General features: G+C 43.5%; 1 protein-coding gene across 5 annotated transcripts in view; it reads right to left on the bottom strand.

Annotated features, from left to right (window-relative positions):
• Positions 1-24,178, bottom strand: part of LOC110526624 (talin-2) — a 132,407-nt gene that overhangs the window by 69,154 nt on the left and 39,075 nt on the right. For all 5 annotated transcript variants that reach the window (XM_036981005.1, XM_036981006.1, XM_036981004.1 and 2 more), the window contains 9 exons: positions 6,857-7,024; positions 6,499-6,596; positions 5,832-5,961; positions 5,460-5,612; positions 4,407-4,549; positions 3,159-3,286; positions 2,722-2,785; positions 2,283-2,387; positions 177-332 (listed from right to left, as the gene is read on the bottom strand). In XM_036981005.1, the coding sequence (XP_036836900.1) occupies positions 177-332; positions 2,283-2,387; positions 2,722-2,785; positions 3,159-3,286; positions 4,407-4,549; positions 5,460-5,612; positions 5,832-5,961; positions 6,499-6,596; positions 6,857-6,992 (1,113 nt within the window). In that variant the 5' untranslated portion in view covers positions 6,993-7,024. The remainder of the gene's footprint in view (positions 1-176; positions 333-2,282; positions 2,388-2,721; positions 2,786-3,158; positions 3,287-4,406; positions 4,550-5,459; positions 5,613-5,831; positions 5,962-6,498; positions 6,597-6,856; positions 7,025-24,178) is intronic.

Raw genomic sequence — 24,178 nt, 5'->3', positions numbered from 1 at the left:
TTAGAGGGCAGATAATGGATTGGTGTTTGCGTATAAAATATACAAGAGGTCTCTGTGGACCCTGTCAGTCTTCTAGTGGACTATAGGAAGTGGAGGCGGCAGCACTGAGGAAGGGAGTCTTACCAGACAGACACACACACACACACACACACACACACACACGCTGGGGTTCTCACCAGGGTGAAGCTCTTGGGCGAGGCGGCCCATCTCTTTACAGTGGTGAGGGGCCACTCCTGCACCACGTCTTTGGTCTTCTCCTCCAACCTCATCACTGACTCTTTGGTTATCCCCAACAGCCTGGGGACCAGCTTATTCTTACTCTTCATCTTCTCCTATAAAACAGTGTGACAGAACAATGGGAAATATTAAGCAACAAAAACCTATTGGAGAATGATGAAGAATAAGCAACAAAACCTTATTGGGGAACAATGGAAGAATAAGCAACAACTAACACTAAGAGAACAGTGGAAAATACGCAACAAATTCATACTATTAATCTTCTAATACAATTACAAACAGTCAATAGAAAACAATGGAAAATAAAAAGCAATAAAGCTTCATTAGAGAACAGAGTGAAATAAGCAACCAAAACCTCATTAAACTTCATTTTCACATGAACGGTTAATATGTCTAATCCATCAAGAATCATGGACTGGCATCCTTCTCCCTCTGTCTCATGTGGCTTTTCTGAATGATCAGAGAGAGAGAGGAGAGTTGATTGGGAGTGACTCAGGGACAGAGGTGAGGAGTGTTTAAGAGTTGCTCAACACTGCCTTGCTGGTGGAGTGGGTCTCTATGGGCTCTGAAGGGGTGAGGGCCAGGGGAGCCAGGGGAACTGGAGGGGTCAGGACCGGGGAGCTGGGGTTAACGGGAACTGGAGGGATCAGGACCGGGGGGCTGGGGTTAACGGGAACTGGAGGGTTGAGGGCCACAGGGCTGGGGTTAACAGGGGAACTGGAGGGTTGAGGGCCACAGGGCTGGGGTTAACAGGGGAACTGGAGGGTTGAGGGCCACAGGGCTGGGGTTAACAGGGAACTGGAGGGATGAGGGCCGGGGGAGCCAGGGGAACTGGAGGGGTCAGGACCGGGGAGCTGGGGTTAACGGGAACTGGAGGGGTCAGGACCGGGGAGCTGGGGTTAACGGGAACTGGAGGGATCAGGACCGGGGGGCTGGGGTTAACGGGAACTGGAGGGTTGAGGGCCACAGGGCTGGGGTTAACAGGGGAACTGGAGGGTTGAGGGCCACAGGGCTGGGGTTAACAGGGAACTGGAGGGATGAGGGCCGGGGGACCAGGTGAACTGGAGGGGTGACGGGCAGGGGGGACCAGGGGAGCTGGAGAGGGTGAGGGCCAGGGGAGGCCCCTCCTATCTCCCTGTGGGGGCTGCAGTAAAAGGACAGACCCTGCCTGGCAGAGGTACAGCCAGAAACCACTAGTTAACTCTCCAGGTGCTTGCTCTGTCTCCTCCCCTCGCGCTCTCTCCCTGCTCACAGGGAAGTAATCATTACGCCACACTCCAGTGCACAGGCTGCAGGCACACGGTTACTTTCCAGGAACACAATGAACCTCACAGAGGTGATGATGATGGGAGTAAGTTAGTGTTCACTGCTGTGCTACAGTTCTACCACCTTAACCAGAGTCATTTAAATCCATCAACTATGACTTCATATTACCTTCTCATAAACCACTGTGGGATGTGTTTGAATCAAAAGGTTTATTGTTCATCACTTCTATGTATTGCTTTAACGTCTATATCCAGATATGAAGCATTTGTAAGAAATGTGTCTAACAGTTTTGTTTAGCTCATATCTACATAATATTAATGGGTGCGCCAAAAACTATGAAACTTGCAATATTTCCTCAGTCTAATTAATTCAAATCATTACCACACTGCCCTGTGTTGCTCTGCTATATCTTAACTAGGACAGTGTGACTCTGGAGTCTGAATAATGATGCGGTCAGTTTTTCTAGCCTGGTACTTGGTCTTATTTGTACTGTATTAGCCAACTCAAATAGATCAGGGACCAGGCTAGGAAACGTGTAGTTTGGTAGAAGCCAGACGAGCATATTTCAGTCATCTGGTTGGTCTTAAACCTAATGCTCAGGTGGGATTGGATTCTGTCCACTCCAAAGAGAAGAAATTCCTCTGATATGAAAGAGTGCAACGAGACCTTGGTGTTGCAACAACATGAAAAGCTACTGATATTCAGCTGTAACCCACTCATTTCTGCACCTGCTAGTGCTTCACACACACACACACACACACACACACACACAATCTTACCTTCACCAGGAAGAAAGACACTCCGTATGTCCTTAGGGACCTGGCTAGCTTCACGTACTTTACTTTAGCTTCTATCTCTGTCATCTCACCACAGTTCTTGTGGTCCTGAGAGTTTGAAAATAGAATAGAATATATTAAAGCAGTAAGGCACGATGGGGTGCTCTGCGTTGTGTCGTGCATAAGAACAGCCCTATTAATTCAGAAACAAGTAAATTATTTGAAGATAAAAAATAAAAATGTTGCTATTTTATTTAACTAGACAAGTCGGTTAAGAACAAATTCTTAGGTACAATGACGGCCTAGGAACAGTGGGTAACTTCCTTGTTCAGGGGCAGAACAATCTAGCAACCTTTTGGTTACTGGCCCAACGCTCTAACCACTAGGCTACCTGCCGCCCCAATATCTACTTCTATAAGATTCATAAACAAACTGGACCAACCTGAAAGATTTTCTTTTCATTCCCTCGCTGCTTGATATATTCTTTAGGTAGAAACTCCTTGAGGCTAAAATAGATTACAGGTAGGTACAGGTTGAGAGTTCATACATAAAACCATGAAAAGTCTGCTGGTTTAAACCCCATTTAATATGGTGAGGAATTGTTGTATTATGAAAACAAATAACAGATTTCTATCAGCACCCTGAAGTAATACATTCCTTCCAGCAATATGTCTTCTTTGTATTGAATAGCATCACCTTCATGATAAAAATCAACATCACCATGTTCATCATCATCCTTCCCCTGATTCAGAGGGGTCGGGTTAAAGGCAGAAGACACATTTCAGTTGAATGCATTCAGTTGTACAACGGACTAGGTATCCCACCTTCCCTTCGCCTTATGTAAAGTTAAAGTAGTCTTCAGAAGGAAGTGAAGCTTACTCTAGGAATCCAGGCTTGTGTTTGTGTTCTATGTGCGGTCCAAACTGGATCTGAGCCTGAATCCCTGCAAACTCACAGGCCTTGTCGAAGGACACAGGGTGAGAACCATTTAGGATGTCATCTCGTGCCTGGGAGAGAGATAAACACACACACATTTAATATAATCACCGTCATAAGAGACGCGTGCCACTCAAAGTTCTCCACGGATGTTTTCATTCTGGAATGGTAAGAGATGAAGATGAAACCCAATATATCACTAGTAATATGGAGCGGCTGACTCCAGTTTCTTTACATTCTTGACTGGGAAACAATTCACTTCCTGAAATTATGGAACTGTTCACAACCATGGTGACCTATCAAAACAAAAGACGTCTAACACTAGTACCTCTAATGACCTCATCTCAACCCTGATCCCTTAATGTTGTACAGCCCCATCAGCCTGATTGAGACAACTCTCATACAGAGAATAATGAGCCCAGAACAGAGAGTCTGCTGAGTCTCATATACCTACTTATTGAACCAGATCCTTTATCTGGCTGAACCATCTCTCACAGCCATTTACATACACTACAACAACAGGTAATTACACACAGACAGCACAACATGACTAGCAATGGAAGTGGTGCTTTAGTCCTTATGAGGAAGAGGAGAGGTGTGTTAAAGACTAGGCAGGACCCCTGGGACCAAATGTCACACAGAAGAGGACACTGTCAGCAGACAAGGGAATAGGGTCCCAGTCCCACCATGACTTGACAATGACACAAATGCAATATGCCAGCTGCATACATCAAAATACAATACATCGCAAATGCACTGACAAATTATTTAGAAATGCAGGAAAATATACATGCGTACACACACCTTGAGGCAGTAATCATTGTGGTGGTGATAATGAGGCACATCAGTGTGAAGCACCAGCTCTGTCTGTGTGTGTTCTATTATTCTTATAAAAGGCAACAAAAATATGGAATAACAGATGTTCTCTATCCATCAACATTCATCCATGAAGCATGTTTCTGGTGAAGAGCTTAATTGCTGACTACTATGCAGGGCAAGTACAACAGAGGAGAAGGCATGGGAGAGGAAAGAGGGAAGAAGAGGGGCGGGAGAGAGTGAGGGAGAGTGAAAGAGTTATTGAGGAGGGAAGGATGAAAAGAGAGAGTAAGAAAGAGTAGGAGAGAGGGAAGTGGAAAGGACAGAGATGTGTTAAAAGCAGAAGGAGGGGAGAGACCGCGGTGAGGGTCAGACCTGGACGTAGAGCAGGTTGAGCTGGACCGGGTCTCGTGAGTCCACGTTCTGGTCTGAGTAGAAGAACTTCCTCCTGAGCAGAAGAGTTTCGGTCTCCTCCACCCCCTGCTCACGGAACGTTCTGCTGTGGTCAAGCCAGTTCACTAAACACACACACATTGATATTAACTCGTAAATGCACAGATTCTGACATTCTCAATAAACTTAAATATCTAACCATAATTCTTTCCATTATAGTCAACCCAAGGGGTAACTCAATATTTTGTAAAACCAAAATCCATGTTGGCGTCAGTGTTCCCCTGAAAGGGGGTAGTGATAATGTCAATAGTGGTGTAAAGCTGCCCATCAGTTTGATGGATGTGCCAATATCTAGAGGCTGGAGAGGAGCTGCCCTGGTCTGTATGACTGAACACTTCACAGCAGGCAAAGACAGACGTCTATTGCCTACAGCACATGAGAAATGGACACCACCGCTCAGGAAAAAGGAGGAACATACAATTTGATGTGCAACCACAGCATCCAACTCAACCTTAAAATAATACCTTAACCAAAAATGTATGTCAAATCAATAACCGGGAAATAATACTGCTTCTAACTCTTATGAAACAGGCATATGTATCAACATGTATTTTCAGAACAGATGACAGCAATACTTAAGGATAGCAGATGCAAGTTAGCTAACTAAATAATCCTGTTACTGATAAATTTATTCAAAACATATTTGGCTCAAATGATCAACTTGGTTCAATAATTTTTTTAAATGACCATAAGGGAAATTAAATTGGCTTCAGCATCAACATGTTCCCAGAACTAGTGGCAATTTGTAGAGATGGTAGGTAGCCTTATGGTTAAGAGCATTGGCCAGTAACTGAAAGGTTGCTGGTTCGAATCCCCAAGCTGACAAGGTGAACATTCTGTTGATGTGCCCTTGAGCAAGGCACTTAACACCCAATTTCTCTGGATAAGAGCGTCTGCTAAAGATGTTTAGCCTCAACTGAGGCCCTACGCTTCACTAGGTGTTAAAAATAATATGTCAAGTTGGCCTAAACTCACAGTCGTCGTCTGTGTGAAGCTTGGCTTTGAGTTTCTCCATCTTCCTCTCGTCTCGGAGCAGAGTCCTGTCTTTCTTCAGGGTGCCCGTCCCATCTTCCTTCTTCTCCTCCATTACCTCCTGGATCAGAGAGTACTCCTCGTAGTTGGTGATTCCTGAAATCACAGGGGAAAGCTTTCAGACAACCTCAAACCACTGGCTCTCCTATGACAGGTGTTAAAACAAATCATGTAATCCAGGTTAATTGTTAAGGGGAATTAATTGCAGTACAAAAGGAAGCAGACTCACATTCTACTGCAAATCATCACTTTGAGACAATCTCAACTCACAAGCTTTCCTATAATAGATGTTTTTACAAATAATGGACCACTCACCTATTCTACTGCATATCGTCACTAGCAGCTCTCCCACTGTTTTGGAGTCGTCCACCATGATGGTTTTCACAGCTCCATCCAGCATCTTGATCTTCAATGGCCTCTGTTTCTTCTTGTAATCAAGGATATCCTGAGAGGGAGGGAGAGCAAAAGATAAACTGTGACTGTGGCGAAAAGTTGAGCGAGTGATCAAACATTTAGCCAGTCGAAGGAGAGAGGGATGAACAGAGGGCAGAAAATCTAATTTAATGGTTGCCTATTCCTTCCCCACAACTCTCTCATTTCTCACACACAGAAATATGAAAAAGACTTTCCTCTGAACTACATACTCTGTCATTCCAACAGGTCTGGTACTTCACCCTGCATTAAAAACACAGCACTTGTCTAGAGAGGAAATACCAATGGAAAACACACCCTATGAACACATGTTTGATGAGTGTGATCTTTGAGGACCGACTTCAATCAAGAATAGTGTTAGTGTGTGTGTGTTACGGTATGTGATCCATCAACATTATTCACCAACACCACCATTCATCTTATACTTTAAATACTTTCTCCATGGCAACAACTACAAAGAACCTTCGCTACAGTAGAGAACCCTCGCTACAGTATAGGACTGGTCAGATTACTAAGGGTTACAGAAGGTATGCTTTAGGTAGGTTTTTACCCCATTCCGCAGCATGTAATAATCCAGAGTTCTTCCTGACTCCAGCCAGATGCCTTTCCTGGGGTCCTCATCAGAAAGGAACAGACCGTAGTCTGAGGCTGGAAGACAATAGGAATAGAAGTTACCATTAGCAATAGGATGAATGATGCATTTCAAAGCCCTTGTTTCTAGTGTTCAGAGGCAGGTACCATTCTAATTCTTCCAAATTCTCCCTTCCTTGAAGTACTCAGTGCTAAGACATGACTGTACAGATGAAAGCCAAGTGGTGCCCTTGCTTTAACCATTTAAGGAAGGATGGTCTATAAAGGAATTTGAACGTGGCCTGTGTCGCTTGTATGTCTGTGTCTTGTGAGTGTACCTTGACCTGTCTGGGCTTCGGGAACCCTCTCTCTGATGATTCTGCAGGCGTCGTAGACGGCCGTGGACGGCTCAAACTGCATGGTCTTCACCAGGTTGCACTGGCAGACGCAGATCTTCAGGGACAGGGCCACCATCTTGGCCGGCAGTGTGGGGGGTATGTCTACACCTGGGAGAATGGAGGGTGAGATCAGTATAAGATGTGGATGAGAACAAAGGAAATACAACTACTTAGTTATTTTCCATGAAGCCAAGACACAGACGTGACCGCACCACATTAGTAATATTTCACAGAATTCATTCTGGTGAGTTAGAGCCGATGACAAATTCACAAGTTCTCAAATACAGTCCATCTGTTGTCTGGGGAAAACGAATGGGGTCAAAACTGAAGTCATGTCTGTATCTGGATATAAACAACGTGAGAAGAACACTGCCATCTGTCTGTCTCACTGAGCGGGCAGACACTCAAACAACCTGAAACTCAATTTATCTGTAACCCAGACAGACAGAAATAAGCCATGTGCCACTCGGAGACGACAGAGAACATATCCTGCATATTACTCAGACAAGGAGAAATAACTGCACCTGGTTGGTACACACTCAGAGGGTTCAAGTCTAATCAACAGTCTATATACCTAGATATATACCTACAACCATTTCACTACACCTGCAATAACATCTGCTAAAAATGTGTGTGTGACAAATCAAATTTGATTTGACAGCGTAAGGGGAGGATTTCCTACCTCATATACAACCTGCCGGACTGACCAGAACAACCTGCTCAAGTTAGGAAGTCACTCTGCATGTCCCCAGGCACCCTCATTTGTTGACTTCTGTGATCGAAAAAGCCTTGGTTTCATGCATGTCAACATCAGAAGCCTCCTCCCTAAGTGTGTCTTACTCACTGCTCTAGCACACTCTGCTAACCCTGATGTCCTTGCCGTGTCTGAATCCTGGCTCAGGAAGGCCACCAAAAATTCTGAGATTTCCATACCCAACTATGACATCTTCCGTCAAGATAGAACTGCCAAAGGGGGAGGAGTTGCAGTCTACTGCAGAGATAGCCTGCAAAGTAATGTCATACTTTCCAGGTCCATACCCAAACAGTTCGAACTACTAATTTTGAAAATTACTCTCTCCAGAAATAAGTCTCTCACTGTTGCCGCCTGCTACCGACCCCCCTCAGCTCCCAGCTGTGCCCTGGACACCATTTGTGAATTGATCGCCCCCCATCTAGCTTCAGAGTTTGTTCTGTTAGGTGACCTAAACTGGGATATGCTTAACACCCCGGCAGTCCTACAGACCCCCCTCAGCTCCCAGCTGTGCCCTGGACACCATTTGTGAATTGATCGCCCCCCATCTAGCTTCAGAGTTTGTTCTGTTAGGTGACCTAAACTGGGATATGCTTAACACCCCGGCAGTCCTACAATCTAAGCTAGATGCCCTCAATCTCACTCAAATCATCAAGGAACCCACCAGGTACAACCCTAACTCTGTAAACAAGGGCACCCTCATTGACGTCATCCTGACCAACTGGCCCTCCAAATACACTTCCGCTGTCTACAACCAGGATCTCAGCGATCACTGCCTCATTGCCTGTATCCGCTACGGAGCCGCAGTCAAACGACCACCCCTCATCACTGTCAAACGCTCCCTAAAACACTTCTGTGAGCAGGCCTTTCTAATCGACCTGGCCCGGGTATCCTGGAAGGACATTGACCTCATCCCGTCAGTTGAGGATGCCTGGTCTTTCTTTAAAAGTAACTTCCTCACCATTTTAGATAAGCATGCTCCGTTCAAAAAATGCAGAACTAAGAACAGATATAGCCCCTGGTTCACTCCAGACCTGACTGCCCTCGACCAGCACAAAAACATCCTGTGGCGGACTGCACTAACATCGAATAGTCCCCGCGATATGCAACTGTTCAGGGAAGTCAGGAACCAATACACACAGTCAGTCAGGAAAGCTAAAGCCAACTTCTTCAGGCAGAAGTTTGCATCCTGTAGCTCCAACTCCAAAAAGTTCTGGGACACTGTGAAGTCCATGGAGAACAAGAGCACCTCCTCCCAGCTGCCCACTGCACTGAGGCTAGGTAACACGGTCACCACCGATAAATCCATGATTATCGAAAACTTCAACAAGCATTTCTCAACGGCTGGCCATGCCTTCCGCCTGGCTACTCCAACCTCGGCCAACAGCTCCCCCCGCAGCTACTCGCCCAAGCCTCTCCAGGTTCTCCTTTACCCAAATCCAGATAGCAGATGTTCTGAAAGAGCTGCAAAACCTGGACCCGTACAAATCAGCTGGGCTTGACAATCTGGACCCTCTATTCCTGAAACTATCCGCCGCCATTGTCGCAACCCCTATTACCAGCCTGTTCAACCTCTCTTTCATATCGTCTGAGATGCCCAAGGATTGGAAAGCTGCCGCAGTCATCCCCCTCTTCAAAGGGGGCGACACCCTGGACCCAAACTGTTACAGACCTATATCCATCCTGCCCTGCCTATCTAAGGTATTCGAAAGCCAAGTCAACAAACAGGTCACTGACCATCTTGAATCCCACCGTACCTTCTCCGCTGTGCAATCTGGTTTCCGAGCCGGTCACGGGTGTACCTCAGCCACGCTCAAGGTACTAAACGATATCATAACCGCCATCGATAAAAGACAGTACTGTGCAGCCGTCTTCATAGACCTTGCCAAGGCTTTCGACTCAGTCAATCACTGTATTCTTATCGGCAGACTCAGTAGCCTCGGTTTTTCGGATGACTGCCTTGCCTGGTTCACCAATTACTTTGCAGACAGAGTTCAGTGTGTCAAATCGGAGGGCATGCTGTCCGGTCCTCTGGCAGTCTCTATGGGGGTGCCACAGGGTTCAATTCTCGGGCCGACTCTTTTCTCTGTATATATCAATGATGTTTCTCATGCTGCGGGCGATTCCCTGATCCACCTCTACGCAGACGACACCATTCTATATACTTCCGGCCCGTCCTTGGACACTGTGCTATCTAACCTCCAAACGAGCTTCAATGCCATACAGCACTCCTTCCGTGGCCTCCAACTGCTCTTAAACGCTAGTAAAACCAAATGCATGCTTTTCAACCGTTCGCTGCCTGCACCCGCACGCCTGACCAGCATCACCACCCTGGATGGTTCCGACCTTGAATATGTGGACATCTGTAAGTACCTAGGTGTCTGGCTAGACTCAAAACTCTCCTTCCAGACCCATATCAAACATCTCCAATCGAAAATCAAATCTAGAGTCGGCTTTCTATTCCGCAACAAAGCCTCCTTCACTCACGCCGCCAAACTTACCCTAGTAAAACTGACTATCCTACCGATCCTCGACTTCGGCGATGTCATCTACAAAATTGCTTCCAACACTCTACTCAGCAAACTGGATGCAGTTTATCACAGTGCCATCCGTTTTGTCACTAAAGCACCTTATACCACCCACCACTGCGACTTGTATGCTCTAGTCGGCTGGCCCTCGCTACATATTCGTCGCCAGACCCACTGGCTCCAGGTCATCTACAAGTCCATGCTAGGTAAAGCTCCGCCTTATCTCAGTTCACTGGTTACGATGGCAACACCCATCCGTAGCACGCGCTCCAGCAGGTGTATCTCACTGATCATCCCTAAAGCCAACACCTCATTTGGCCGCCTTTCGTTCCAGTTCTCTGCTGCCTGTGACTGGAACGAATTGCAAAAATCGCTGAAGTTGGAGACTTTTATCTCCCTCACCAACTTCAAACATCTGCTATCTGAGCAGCTAACCGATCGCTGCAGCTGTACATAGTCTATTGATAAATAGCCCACCCATTTTCACCTACCTCATCCCCATACTGTTTTTATTTATTTATTTTTCTGCTCTTTTGCACACCTATATCTCTACCTGTACATAACCATCTGATCATTTATCACTCCAGTGTTAATCTGCATAATTGTAATTATTTGCCTACCTTCTCATGACTTTTGCACACAATGTATATATAGACTCCCCTTTTTTCTACTGTGTTATTGACTTGTTAATTGTTTACTCCATGTGTAACTCTGTGTTGTCTGTTCACACTGCTATGCCTCATCTTGGCCAGGTCGCAGTTGCAAATGAGAACTTGTTCTCAACTAGCCTACCTGGTTAAATAAAGGTGAAATAAAAATAATAAAATAAAAAACTCTCCAACAATCTATAGGACTAGCGCTGTTACGGTGTCCGTATTACCGCCTGGTACTCACTTTTACTTTCTTCTCCAACACGTTCTTTTTGCATTATTTAAATCAAATTGAACAATCCTCATTATTTATTTGAGACTAAATAGATTTTATTGATGTATTATATTAAGTTAAAATAAGTGTTCATTCAGTATTGTTGTAATTGTCATTATTACACACACACATATATATATATATATAATATATAAAATATATATATATATATTATATACATATATAATATATATATAATATATAAAATATATATATAAAATATATTATATATATTATATATATATTTTATATATCTATATATATTTTATATATAATATAAAATATATATGTATATATATATGTATATAAATGTATATATATATATGTATATGTATATATATATATATATATGTATATATATACATATATATATATATATACATATAATATATAAAATATATATACATATATATATATATATATAATATATTAAATATATATATACATATATATAATATATAAAATGTATATATAAAATATATTATATATATATTTTATATATCTATATATATTTTATATATACATATATATACATATATATATATATATATATATATATATATATGTATATATATATATATATATGTGTGTATATGTATATGTATATGTATATATATATATATATATATATATATATATATATATATATATATATATATATATATATGTGTGTATATGTATATGTATATATATATATATATATATATATATATATATATATATATATATATATATATATATATATATATATATATATAGTCTGATTAATCGGTAGCGGCTTTATTTGGGCCTCCAATAATCGGTATCGGCGTTAAAATCATAATCGGTCGTCCTCTACCCTATATAGCCTTGTTATTGTTAGTTATTGTTGCTCTTTTATTTCTTACTTTAGTTTATTTATGAAATATTTTTCCTAAAACTGCATTGTTGGTTAAGGGCTTGTAAGTAAGTATTTCACGGTAAAGTCATGTGACAAATACAGTTTATTTTATTTGATTTATTTCACCTTTATTTAACCAGGTAGGCTAGTTGAGAACAAGTTCTTATTTACAACTGCGACCTGGCTAAGATAAAGCATAGCAGTGTGAACAGACAACAACACAGAGTTACACATGGAGTAAACAATAAACAAGTCAATAACACAGTAGGAAAAAAAATAGTCTATATACATTGTGTGCAAAAGGCATGAGGAGGTAGGCGAATAATTACAATTTTGCAGATTAACACTGCAGTGATAAATGATCAGATGGTCATGTACAGGTAGAGATACTGGTCTGCAAAAGAGCAGAAAAGTAAATAAATATAAACAGTATGGGGATGAGGTAGGTAAATTGGGTGGGCTATTTACCGATAGACTATGTACAGCTGCAGCGATCCGTTAGCTGCTCAGATAGCAGATGTTTGAAGTTGGTGAGGGAGATAAAAGTCTCCAACTTCAGCGATTTTTGCAATTCGTTCCAGTCACAGGCAGCAGAGAACTGGAACGAAAGGCGGCCAAATGAGGTGTTGGCTTTAGGGATGATCAGTGAGATACACCTGCTGGAGCGCCTGCTACGGGTGCGTGAGTGAAGGAGGCTTTGTTGCGGAATAGAAAGCCGACTCTAGATTTGATTTTAGATTGGAGATGTTTGATATGAGTCTGGAAGGAGAGTTTACAGTCTAGCCAGACACCTAGGTACTTATAGATGTCCACATATTCTAGGTCGGAACCATCCAGGGTGGTGATGCTAGTCGGGCATGCGGATGCAGACAGCGAACGGTTGAAAAGCATGCATTTGGTTTTACTAGCGTTTAAGAGCAGTTGGAGGCCACGGAAGGAGTGTTGTATGGCATTGAAGCTCGTTTGGAGGTTAGATAGCCCCGTGTCCAAGGAAGGGCCGGAAGTATACAGAATGGTGTCGTCTGCGTAGAGGTGGATCAGGGAATTGCCCGCAGCAAGAGTGGGCGATTTTACAGGTCAGGTTCAGCTGTGAACACTTCCTAGCCTTTGAGAAAAAACCTTTGGCTCTTTTCTTCACTAGCAATAAACTGAAACATCTCTCTCTTTATTAGGCTGCAGAGGGAGCCTTAAAAATCTGGCATCAAACGGGACTGACAATGTTCTTAGTAACAACCAAACCATCACTCATCATTTACACAAGTAGGTCTTGATTGTTGCAATAATAAATACAAATAATTCTCATAAGAATACGCTTGGCATGAGATGACTGCAGGCTAACGAGAGGATGCCCTGCTATCAAACATGGATTACCACACCAGCCTGCTATCCTTCCTATTCTCTCCCTCAGACGAGGAAGGATTTGCTGAGATCTAGTCGGGTTTTGAAACACCTTCCAGTACACTGAAAAGCAAACTCACTGTGGGAGAAAGGGATATAGAAACTACAATGTACAGTGAAATGACAATGTAGAATAATGGCATAGCTTTTCATGATCATGTTCAGATTATTAGGTTCTCAGTAGGCAAGTAAATGGGGTGGTGTTTATGGTCAATTGTGAGCAGGCTAAGCCAGGTGACCCCATATCCATGTCTGACTTCCTGCTACTGTGACATCCCCTCTATAGCCACCTGTCATTTGTCCTGTCCTCCAGACCACATCCATTCGATTAACACCAGTCAATACGGGCCGCAGCCACCCAAGGCAGGCATGCAGAGACGGGTACAAAGGCAAACACCTCTGCCTGTTCAGTAGTACCAAGGTCACCTCCAGCCAAGCGGTCTGATAGAGAGAGGAGAAAGAGCCTCTTGTGCGCACACAGCCTCACACCTGATTCACCTTTATCATACATCTCAATGTCTAATGAAGGAGAGCAGAATAGTATCATCTGAAAGCATACGTCAGGTCAACAACAAAACATTGTAGGGAAAACAACCCAAGGTGAATTCTGAACCACTTCCTTTAGCAATAGTGAGAGAGGGATGGACAGAGGAGAGGGATGGACAAAGGAGAGGGATGGACAAAGGAGAGGGATGGACAAAGGAGAGGGATGGACAAAGGAGAGGGATGGACAGGGGAGAGGGATGGACAGGGGAGAGGGATGGACAGGGGAGAGGGATGGACAGGGGAGAGGGATGGACAGAGGAGAGGGATGGACAGAGGAGAGGGATGGACAGAGGAGAGGGATAGACAGAGGAGAGGGATAGACAGGGGAGAGGGATGGACAGAGGAGAGGGATGGACAGGGGAGAGGGATGGACAGAGGAGAGGGATAGACAGGGGAGAGGGATGGACAGAGGAGAGGGATGGACATAGAAAAAGGGTTAGAGCATGGAAAGAGGGAGAGAGCGAGAGAAAGATAGAGAGAGAAGGATGGCGAGAGAGAGAAGGATGGAGAGAGAGAAATAGGGAGAGAAAGGAGGATAGAGTATATAAAGAGAGAGGCCATGTAATTCAATAGATCAATGAATGAGCCTGGTCCTGCTGGGAATCCCCAGGCCTTGTTACTGTAACATGGTCTCCAATCCAATAGGAGACTACAATACTGGAGGGCCACTGGGATTGACATTCAATACACGGACAGAACACATCAATGTGGTACAAATACAATACTGTGTGTGTGTCCACCAATACAATATAGCCTCATCTTATGACCGTCAGGCTGACGGGCTACAACAGCACATGGCCTCAGGTTAACACAATGAAGGTTTGAATAGAATCACATCTACCTCAGATTTGATCAAGTTTCATTTGGCAAAAATGTAATCCCTACGGCCAATTCTAAATTCAACCATGAGGAACTCAGATGAACTCAAATTAGCCTGCTGCAAGTGAGATGGATTTGTTTGGGGAGAGAGATGTGGTAAAAAAAACGACTCAGAGAGCAACATCTGGTGCGAAGCTAACAGTGAGACGCAGCAGGCTTCTTAAATATCTTCCTGATAAACTGAGGCTAAAGGTTCTAATGCATTCCCGGAGCATGTAGCAGACTATGATCCATCCATTTTACATGGAGCACCTGTGGATAATAAATAGGTTAGTGATGTCAGACCATCTTCTCCATGCAGCCAGTCCCCACATTAATGATTACAGAAACATACATGAGTTTCTCAGACTAAACAGGATGGGCCATGTTAGTTTGATGGAGTGTGTGGACACATGTCTACTTGTGCTTGTGTACAGAATTGTGTATTAAAAGTCCTAAGAAACACCAAAGGGTGGTCAGTGTGAGGACCAGGGCTGTATGTGTGGTATAGAGACAGTATGCCAGTGCTTTAGTGCCTGGGTATCACATGCAAACCTACTATGTACAATCAAAAGACGCACACACCGTTGCAGAAGTTAGGTGGTGTGTCCCTGCTGCCTGGTTTACTTGGTGATGTATCAACTTCACATGTATCTCATTAGCACGGCATCTGGATTCTCTCCAATACACAAACACAGTGGGCGACGCTGAATTGTGTGTGTGTGTGTGTGTGTGTGTGTGTGTGTGTGTGTGTGTTGGGGTCAGGAGGTCTGTGTCAGTAGGCAGCAGCATTAAACACAGATGTAAGGTTTCACCCAGAGAGGAGAGGAGCCTCTGACCCCAGACAGACCTGCTGGAGGGTAACTAGAGAAGGAGCATGACAGAGGCCATCTCCAGCCTCATCTATCAACTTATTGGTTACAGCCTCCCTCATCTTCTCAACCCACTGTCTCTGGACGCTCCATGTAGCCAAGGCTGCCTGCCAGGCACATATCTAGGACCAGCTTAGCCTCTCCCGGTCTGAAACAAAAAACTTGGAATCTATCCCCTAGTCTCCTACTCCTCTCGCTCCTATCTGCGACCTGATGGCTACTGACAGCTCACATCTCCAACATGTCCGTTCAGTCATGGGTTGCCATGGTTACATAAACTGCTTACAGTAATCTTTGCCCTGACATTTTCAAAACAAAAAAAAGAGAGGGGGAACAGCTACACAGAGTCAACGTACCCACACCACAACAGTCCCAGATCGACGATAAGTAGATTCTCCTCTCTCAGTGGAGGCAGTAGAACCACATCAAAAAGGCAAGGCAGTCAGCTTGGATCAGTGAGTGAGTAAAATATACCCTGCAGATACTGAATGACACATTCTCTCCAAGACCAAACCCCTATACAGAACCAGGAGGTCACTCACCCACACAACTTTCCACCCACAACATTTAGCACATTATGCACAAGGAGGAACATGATCAAACCCAGCTACAACGCAGGGAAACATGAATAGGGAGTCCCCTATGATGTCAGGTGTAGACATCAAATGACAGGCCAACCGTGGGTTTTATGATGTAGTTCTGCATATATGTAGTCTGATTACTAGTCATGTCTGGTAAAATCCCTTGTGAGGGGCTTTTCAGGGACAGAGAACAGTTTTGGTTTTCATGTTTCTGTTCTACCAGCTTAGACTGTTTCCCTGCAGTCATAAGAAGGTTGTGAAAGCTTTTTGAAAGGACAGCAACAACAGGAAGTAAAAGGCATCAGGCATAAATCTCAGCTCCTGAACCGGCCACTCAACGAAGGGCTGAGCCAGACATGACAGCAGCATGTACACTTAGCACCCCTGGACCTCCTGAAACACGCTGCGTAAGCAAGCACTGTCGATAACTAAACAGTCACACACACACACCTCTTCTGGTTCAACTTGCGTAATATCCTCTTCACTCCACTTTATCTCCATGTCAGCTGGAGGCAGCAGGAGCTAAAGCACTAGATGAGCCAAGCTCAGAAGTGAGTCATTATACAGACCACACTATGCTTCTGGGTGGGTGTTCGTCAAGCCTGCCTCTCTGCCTGCCTCTCTGCCTGCCTGCCTCGCTGCTTGCCTGCCTAGGCATAAACATCTCCATACAGCACACATCAATCTCCCTGGAACACACAGCTTGCTTTGGGAAGGGTCCCAAATAGCACCCCATCCCAATTTAGTGTGCTACTTTTGACCAGGGGATATAGGGCTCTGGTCAAAAGTTGTGCAACAAATTGGGAATAGGGTGCATTTGGGATGCAATCTGGGACACTCTTCCAAACAGAGGGATTCCTGAGACGCTCAAGAACGTCTGCTTTTGAAAAAATGCGACCACTGACTTCCCTACAGGAAGATCTCAGAAAAGAATAGTACTACCAGTCTGTTCTGTAGACAATAGTGTAGGTGGGATGTAGGTGTTACAAGGCTGTAGGTGTACTTAAAATTCCCTCAAAAAGGCTGAAATACAGTGCCTTCAGAAAGTATTCATACCCATAGAGGTGTTGCACATTTTGTTGTGTTACAGCATGAATGAGCTTTTATTCCCTCTCATCCATCTACACACAATACATCATAATGACACAGTGAAAACAAGTTTAGAAATGTTTGCAAATCTGACATTGAAACAGAAATCTCTCATTTACATAAGTATTCACACCCCTGAGTCAATACTTTGTAGAAGCACCTTAAGAAGAGATTACAGCTGTGAGTGTTCTGGGTGAGTCTAAGAGCATTCCACACATGGATTGTGCAACATGTTCCCATTATTATTTTACAAATTCTTCAAGCTCTAGCTGTTGATTATTGCTAGACATCCCTTTTTCAGTTCTTGCCATAGATTTTCATAAACTGTAACTCAGCCACTCAGGAACTTTCAGCGTCTTCTTGGTAAGCAACTCCAGTGTAGATGTGGCCTTATGTTATAGGTTATTATAATGCTGAAAGGTGAAGGCATTTGAAAACCTCCCTGGTCTTTGTGGTTGAATCTGTGTTTGAAATTCACTGCGACTGAGGAACCTTACAGATAATTTTATGTGTGGGGTACAGAGATGAGGTAGTCATTAAGAATTCATGCTAAACACCATTAATGTGCACAGAGGGAGTCCATGCAACTTGTTAAGCAAATTTCTACTCCAGAACTTATTTAGGCTTGCCATAACAAAGGGGTTGATTACTTATTGACTCAAGACATTTCAGCATTTCATTTTAATTAATTTCAATACAGTAGGGAAGAGAGGAGCAAGTCAACCCTTTGATATTATGGGTATTGTGTGTAGGCCAGTGACAAAACATCTATATTTAATCCACTTTAAATTCAGGCTGTAACACAACAAAATGTGGAAAAGGGGGTGTGAATACTTTAAAATGTACTGTACATATTATCCATATAGAGTACTATGTACACACTATTCAATACATTACTTTCAATGCATTACACAGCCTACATATTTGATTTATTTTCAGTTTCAGCTCACTTGATCATTTCCTATGACTTACAACACAATATTCTACAGGCTAAATTCTGTCCCTCAAGTCATTTCACCATGTGGGACAGTCCCATCAGTGACACAGCAGCATGGATTTTATCCTAAAGAGAGGAAAATCAACACTCTGTCATGTACTAAATACAGTTGAAGTCGGAAGTTTACATACACTCCACAAATTTCTTGTTCACAAACTATAGTTTTGGCAAGTTGGTTAGGACATCCACTTTGTGCATGACACACGTAACCTCAGAAAAAAAAATGTAGACCTCCACAAGTCTGGTTCATCCTTGGGAGCAATTTCCAAACGCCTGAAGGTACCACGTTCATCTGTACAAACAATAGTACGCAAGTATAAACACCATGGGACCACGCAGCCATCATACCGCTCAGGAAGGAGATGCGTTCTGTCTCCTAGAGATGAACATACTTTGGTGTGAGAAATGCAAATCAATCCCAGAACAGCAGCAAAGGACCTTGTGAAGATGCTGGAGGAAACAGGTACGAAAGTATGTATATCCACAGAAAAACGGGTCCTATATCAACAGAACCTGAAAGACCGCGCTGCAAGGAAGAAGCCACTGCTCTAAAACCGCCATAAAAAAGACAGACTACGGTTTGCAACTGCACATGGGGACAAAGATCGTACTTTTTGGAGAGATGTCCTCTGGTCTGATGAAACAAAAATAGAACTGTTTGGAGGAAAACGGGGGAGGCTTGCAAGCTGAAGAACACCATCCCAACCGTGAAGCACGGGGGTGGCAGTATCATGTTGTGTGGGTGCTTTGCTGCAGGAGGGACAGGTGCACTTCACAAAATAGATGGCATCATGAGGATATATTGAAGCAACATCAAGACATTAGTCAAGAAGTTAAAGTTTGGTTGCAAATGGGTCTTCCAAATGGACAATGACCCAAAGCATACTTCCAAAGTTGTGGCAAAATGGCTTAAGGACAACAAAGTCAAGGTGTTGGACTGGCCATCACAAAGCCCTGACCTCAATCCTATATAACATTTGAGGGCAGAAATGCAGCTGCTCGCCTCATCACTGCAGCTGCTCGCCTCATCACTGCAGCTGCTAGCATCATCACTGCAGCTGCTAGCCTCATCACTGCAGCTGCTAGCTGGAATGAGAACACACAGGACACATTCCAGTTTCAAACTCCAGTTCCTAAAGGCTTCGGCTCCAGAATACGTCTCTCTGCTTGGCCTGCTTCCCAGTCCTGACAGGTGCAGGTACAGGCCACTGGGTTTCTGGCCAGGCTACACAAGTCGACTGTGATGCCATGTGGAAAGCACAATGGCCATGATGGCATGGCCTGGAAGGTGACAAACGACTGTTCCAGTGCCAGCCAGCTGCAGCAAGGGCATTGGCCTAGTGGCCTCTAACCCAGACAACAGCCATACCAGTAAATTGAAAACCACTAGCAAGAAGACAGCTGTGTGTGAGTGTGAGAGAGTGAGAGCATGACGATGTGACCATGACCGTGTGAGGCAGAGGCCTGCAGCTACACAGCCCCCCCCACCCCCCCCCCCCACCCAGAGTTCTCATCTGGCATAAAGCTCATGGTTTCACTTCAGAGCAATACTCAGACTGAACCTGGCAGTTAAAGCCACATGAATACATAACTACATTCCCTTGAAAAATGTATAGAGCTATTGACTTTATCTTACTGATTTGAACAGTTGTTTGGATGAATACTAGAGAAGAATAATGAAAGATAGAACATTCTGGCAAACACTTCAGTTCCTTGCACCCCTCTGAAAAACCTGTCAACAGCACGACATCACTTATTTACAGAGCATGTAATTTCTCTCTTTTAGGAAACACTTAAATAGCCTAACCACATCATGTAAACCTCAACACACAACGGCTCATAGCCGTTAGCTAGAGTCCCACAACAACATGTGACCTTGTCTTTAACCATTTTCCAACTGGTATTTTATGAATTGAGGGAGGCTTAGACAGGCAATTCAATGACGCCATGTTGTTCACTAAATATTTTCACATCAACAGAGTCCATGGGAATTGAATGTGATGTCTGCCCTGAAACGTGTTGGTTTCTCAGCCATTGAATAAAGCTATGGCAACAACACTGTTCATCGTAGAAGAGAGCTTTGAAGACGGATCAACAAAGCATTTTTGTAGGTAGTTAAATGACATCAACCAACTCAACAATAAGCAACCACCAACTAACAGTCTGCTCCAGTCCAATACTGTTAGATATATTCATTGTTATTACATTTAGTAGGTTTTTATGTTGTTTCATGTTGCTGGTAGTGTCAAATATTATCACTAAAAATAAACATCTGCCTTCAAAAAAAGAGTGAAGATCCTGTCTTACTTCCAGAGAGGATAGTCTAGGCAGTAGCTTAACCTCTCCACTTCACATCATACTGCTCACTCTTCCGTCAGGTCAGCCTTGAAATGACCCTCCTTAACCTTCCTGATCTATTTCAGTGTGGCATGGTTCTCACTACAAATACCATTAAGGGCTCTTAAAAAGTGCTTAAAGGGCTCTACACTGCAAAACTCAATTGGTCTTCTTGGCAAGAGAAAACACAATCAAAAGGATAGGCTCTAGTCTGGCAAGAGAAAACACAATCAAAAGGATAGGCTCTAGTCTGGCAAGAGAAAACACAATCAAAAGGATAGGCTCTAGTCTGGCAAGAGAAAACACAATCAAAAGGATAGACTCTAGTCTGGCAAGAGAAAACACAATCAAAAGGATAGGCTCTAGTCTGGCAAGAGAAAACACAATCAAAAGGATAGGCTCTAGTCTGGCAAGAGAAAACACAATCAAAAGGATAGACTAGTCTGGCAAGAGAAAACACAATCAAAAGGATAGGCTCTAGTCTGGCAAGAAAAAACACAATCAAAAGGATAGGCTCTAGTCTGGCAAGAGAAAACACAATCAAAAGGATAGGCTCTAGTCTGGCAAGAGAAAACACAATCAAAAGGATAGGCTCTAGTCTGGCAAGAGAAAACACAATCAAAAGGATAGGCTCTAGTCTGGCAAGAGAAAACACAATCAAAAGGATAGGCTCTAGTCTGGCAAGAGAAAACACAATCAAAAGGATAGGCTCTAGTCTGGCAAGAGAAAACATAATCAAAAGGATAGGCTCTAGTCTGGCAAGAGAAAACACAATCAAAAGGATAGGCTCTAGTCTGGCAAGAGAAAACATAATCAAAAGGATAGGCTCTAGTCTGGCAAGAGAAAACATAATCAAAAGGATAGGCTCTAGTCTGGCAAGAAAAAACACAATCAAAAGGATAGGCTCTAGTCTGGCAAGGTTGACGATAAAGGTTAAGAGAAAGAAAAATACACTACATGACCAAAAGTATGTGGACACCTGCAGGTTGAATATCTAATTCGAAAATCATGGGCATTAATATGGAGTTGATCCCCCTTTGCTGCTTCTGGGAAGGTGTTCCGCTAGATGTTGGAACATTGCTGCGGGGACTTTCTTCCAGCCACAAGTGCATTGAGGTCGGGTGTAACCGATGTGAAATGACTAGCTAGTTAGCGGTGGTGCACGCTAATAGCGTTTCAATCAGTGAGGTCACTTGCTCTGAGACCTTGAAGTAGTGGTTCCCCTTGCTCTGCAAGGACCGCGGCTTTTGTGGAGCGAAGGGTAACGATGCTTCGAGGGTGACTGTTGATGTGTGCAGAGGGTCCCTGGTTGGGGCGAGGAGAGGGATGGAAGCTATCCTGTTACATTGATGCCGTTGACCCAGACCACTGGTTGCTGAGGAAAAGGAGGAGGTCAAAAGGGGGGTGAGTGTAACCGATGTGAAATGGCTTGCTAGTTAGCGGTGGTGCGCGCTAATAGCGTTTCAATCAGTGACGTCACTAGATCTGAGTGGTTCCACTTGCTCGATGGGGTTGAAGTCAGAACTCTGTGCATGCCAGAAAAGTTCTTCCACACCGATCGACAAACCATTTCTGTATGGACCTTGCTTTGTGCACTGGGCATGGTCATGCTTAAACATTAAAAGGGACTTCCCCTCGTCTTCCCGCCTTCCCTTCGTCTAGAATGTCATTGTACGCTGTAGAATGAAGACGTCCCTTCGCTGGAACTAAGGGGCCTAGCCCAAACCATGAAAAACAGCCCCAGACCATTATTCCTCCTCCACCAAACTTCACAGTTGGCACTATGCATTTCGGGCAGTAGTGAATGTTGCAACAGAGGACAGACTATTTTCACATCCTACGCGCTTCAGCACTCGTTCTCTCCCGTTCTGAGAGCTTGTGTGGACTACCACTTTGCGGCTGAGCCGAAGTTGCTCCTAGACGTTTCCACAATAACAGCACTTACAGTTGCCCGGGGCAGCTCTAGCAGGGCAGAAATTTGATGAACTGACTTGCTGGAAATGTAGAATCCTATGACGGTGCCATGCTTAAAGTCACTGAGCTCTTCAGTAAGGCCATTCTATTGCCAATACACCTGTCAGCAACCTGTGTGGCTGAACTAGGAGAGTCCACTCATTTGAAGGGGTGTCCACATACTTTTGTATATATAGTGTAAATAAATTCATGGGACCAGCGGCGGAAGAAAGATGACGTAGTGAATGGTTGCAGTATATTCCTGTTACATAATTCATTTATACATTTTTCAAATGATCTACAACCACTTTATTACATGTTTTTGCGCCCGCTAGCCGTGTTTTCAATGTTAATCCTGTAAAATCAGAAACAGCGCTGGCCCATTAATGTGTTGATTTGCCGATGCTCCGCATGGAATTATTACATGGCCTTAACCTGTATTTTTTCTAAAATCAAATCAATGTTTATTGGTCTGGTACATAGATTTGCCGATGTTATCGCAGGTGCCACGAAATGCTTGTGTTTCTAGCTCTCAGCAGTGCAGTAATGCCTAGCAAAACAAACAATCCAAAAAGTGAAATTAAATAAATGTCTGAAAAAATGTAAATTAACAACCCAAATAGCACTGTAAAATCCAAATCTACACTGGATAAATCTACACAAGATATAATAAGAATGTGTACAGTAGTAGATATATTAGTGTGAGCCATGTCAAGAATACAGTATGAAAGTATGTGGTGTGTATCAGTAACTAAAATACAATGTACAGTAGTAGAAATATTAGAATGAGCTACGCCAAGAATACAGCACGTAAATACACAGAACCAAACCCCAGAGCAAAATGGATAGAATTGCTGGAAATTGAGCTGCTAATGATCTGCGCTTTCGATCTAGCATCCTGGAAAACATGGAAACCACTATTTGATTGAGAAGGAAACCACTGCCTTCCCTCAGGAGAGGTTAGAGCTCTAAATATGAAAATTACAACTCATTTCCCTTGTTCAACTAATGCCACATATTTAGGCAATTATCCAAACGTAATTATAGTATATGGATCTGTTTTTACAAATTGAGTGCAACAAACAGTGTAACACAAACCAGCTGTAAAAAGCTATTAGGATATCAATTTCTCCTGGCTGTGGAAATAAGCCAGAACATATGCTTCCAACATTGAATATCACCATGAAAGTAAATGACTTCTGCATAATTGAGAAGTAATGAAACAATCCCAAAGCATCGTACAAACTAGGCTTTTTATTCATCGCAAGGGGACCAAGTGCACAAAAGAGGTACAACAGGATTCTTAGTAGTGTAACAGTCCCGTGTGTCTCAGTTGGTAGAGCATGGCGCTTGCAACGTCAGGGTTGTGGGTTCGATTCCCACGGGGGACCAGTACAGAAAGAAATTTATGAAAAATGTATGCACTCATTACTGTAAGTCCCTCTGGATAACGTGAAAGCTAGGGCAAGCATGTGAAAGCTAGGGCAAGAACAACCCACGCAACAGCGCAGTCTTCATCAAGATTGAAAACAACCTTCACAAATCACC

The sequence above is a fragment of the Oncorhynchus mykiss genome, chromosome 6, assembly GCF_013265735.2.
Source record: "Oncorhynchus mykiss isolate Arlee chromosome 6, USDA_OmykA_1.1, whole genome shotgun sequence".
Taxonomy (NCBI): Eukaryota; Metazoa; Chordata; class Actinopteri; order Salmoniformes; family Salmonidae; genus Oncorhynchus; species Oncorhynchus mykiss.
This window is presented reverse-complemented; position numbering and strand designations above follow the sequence as displayed.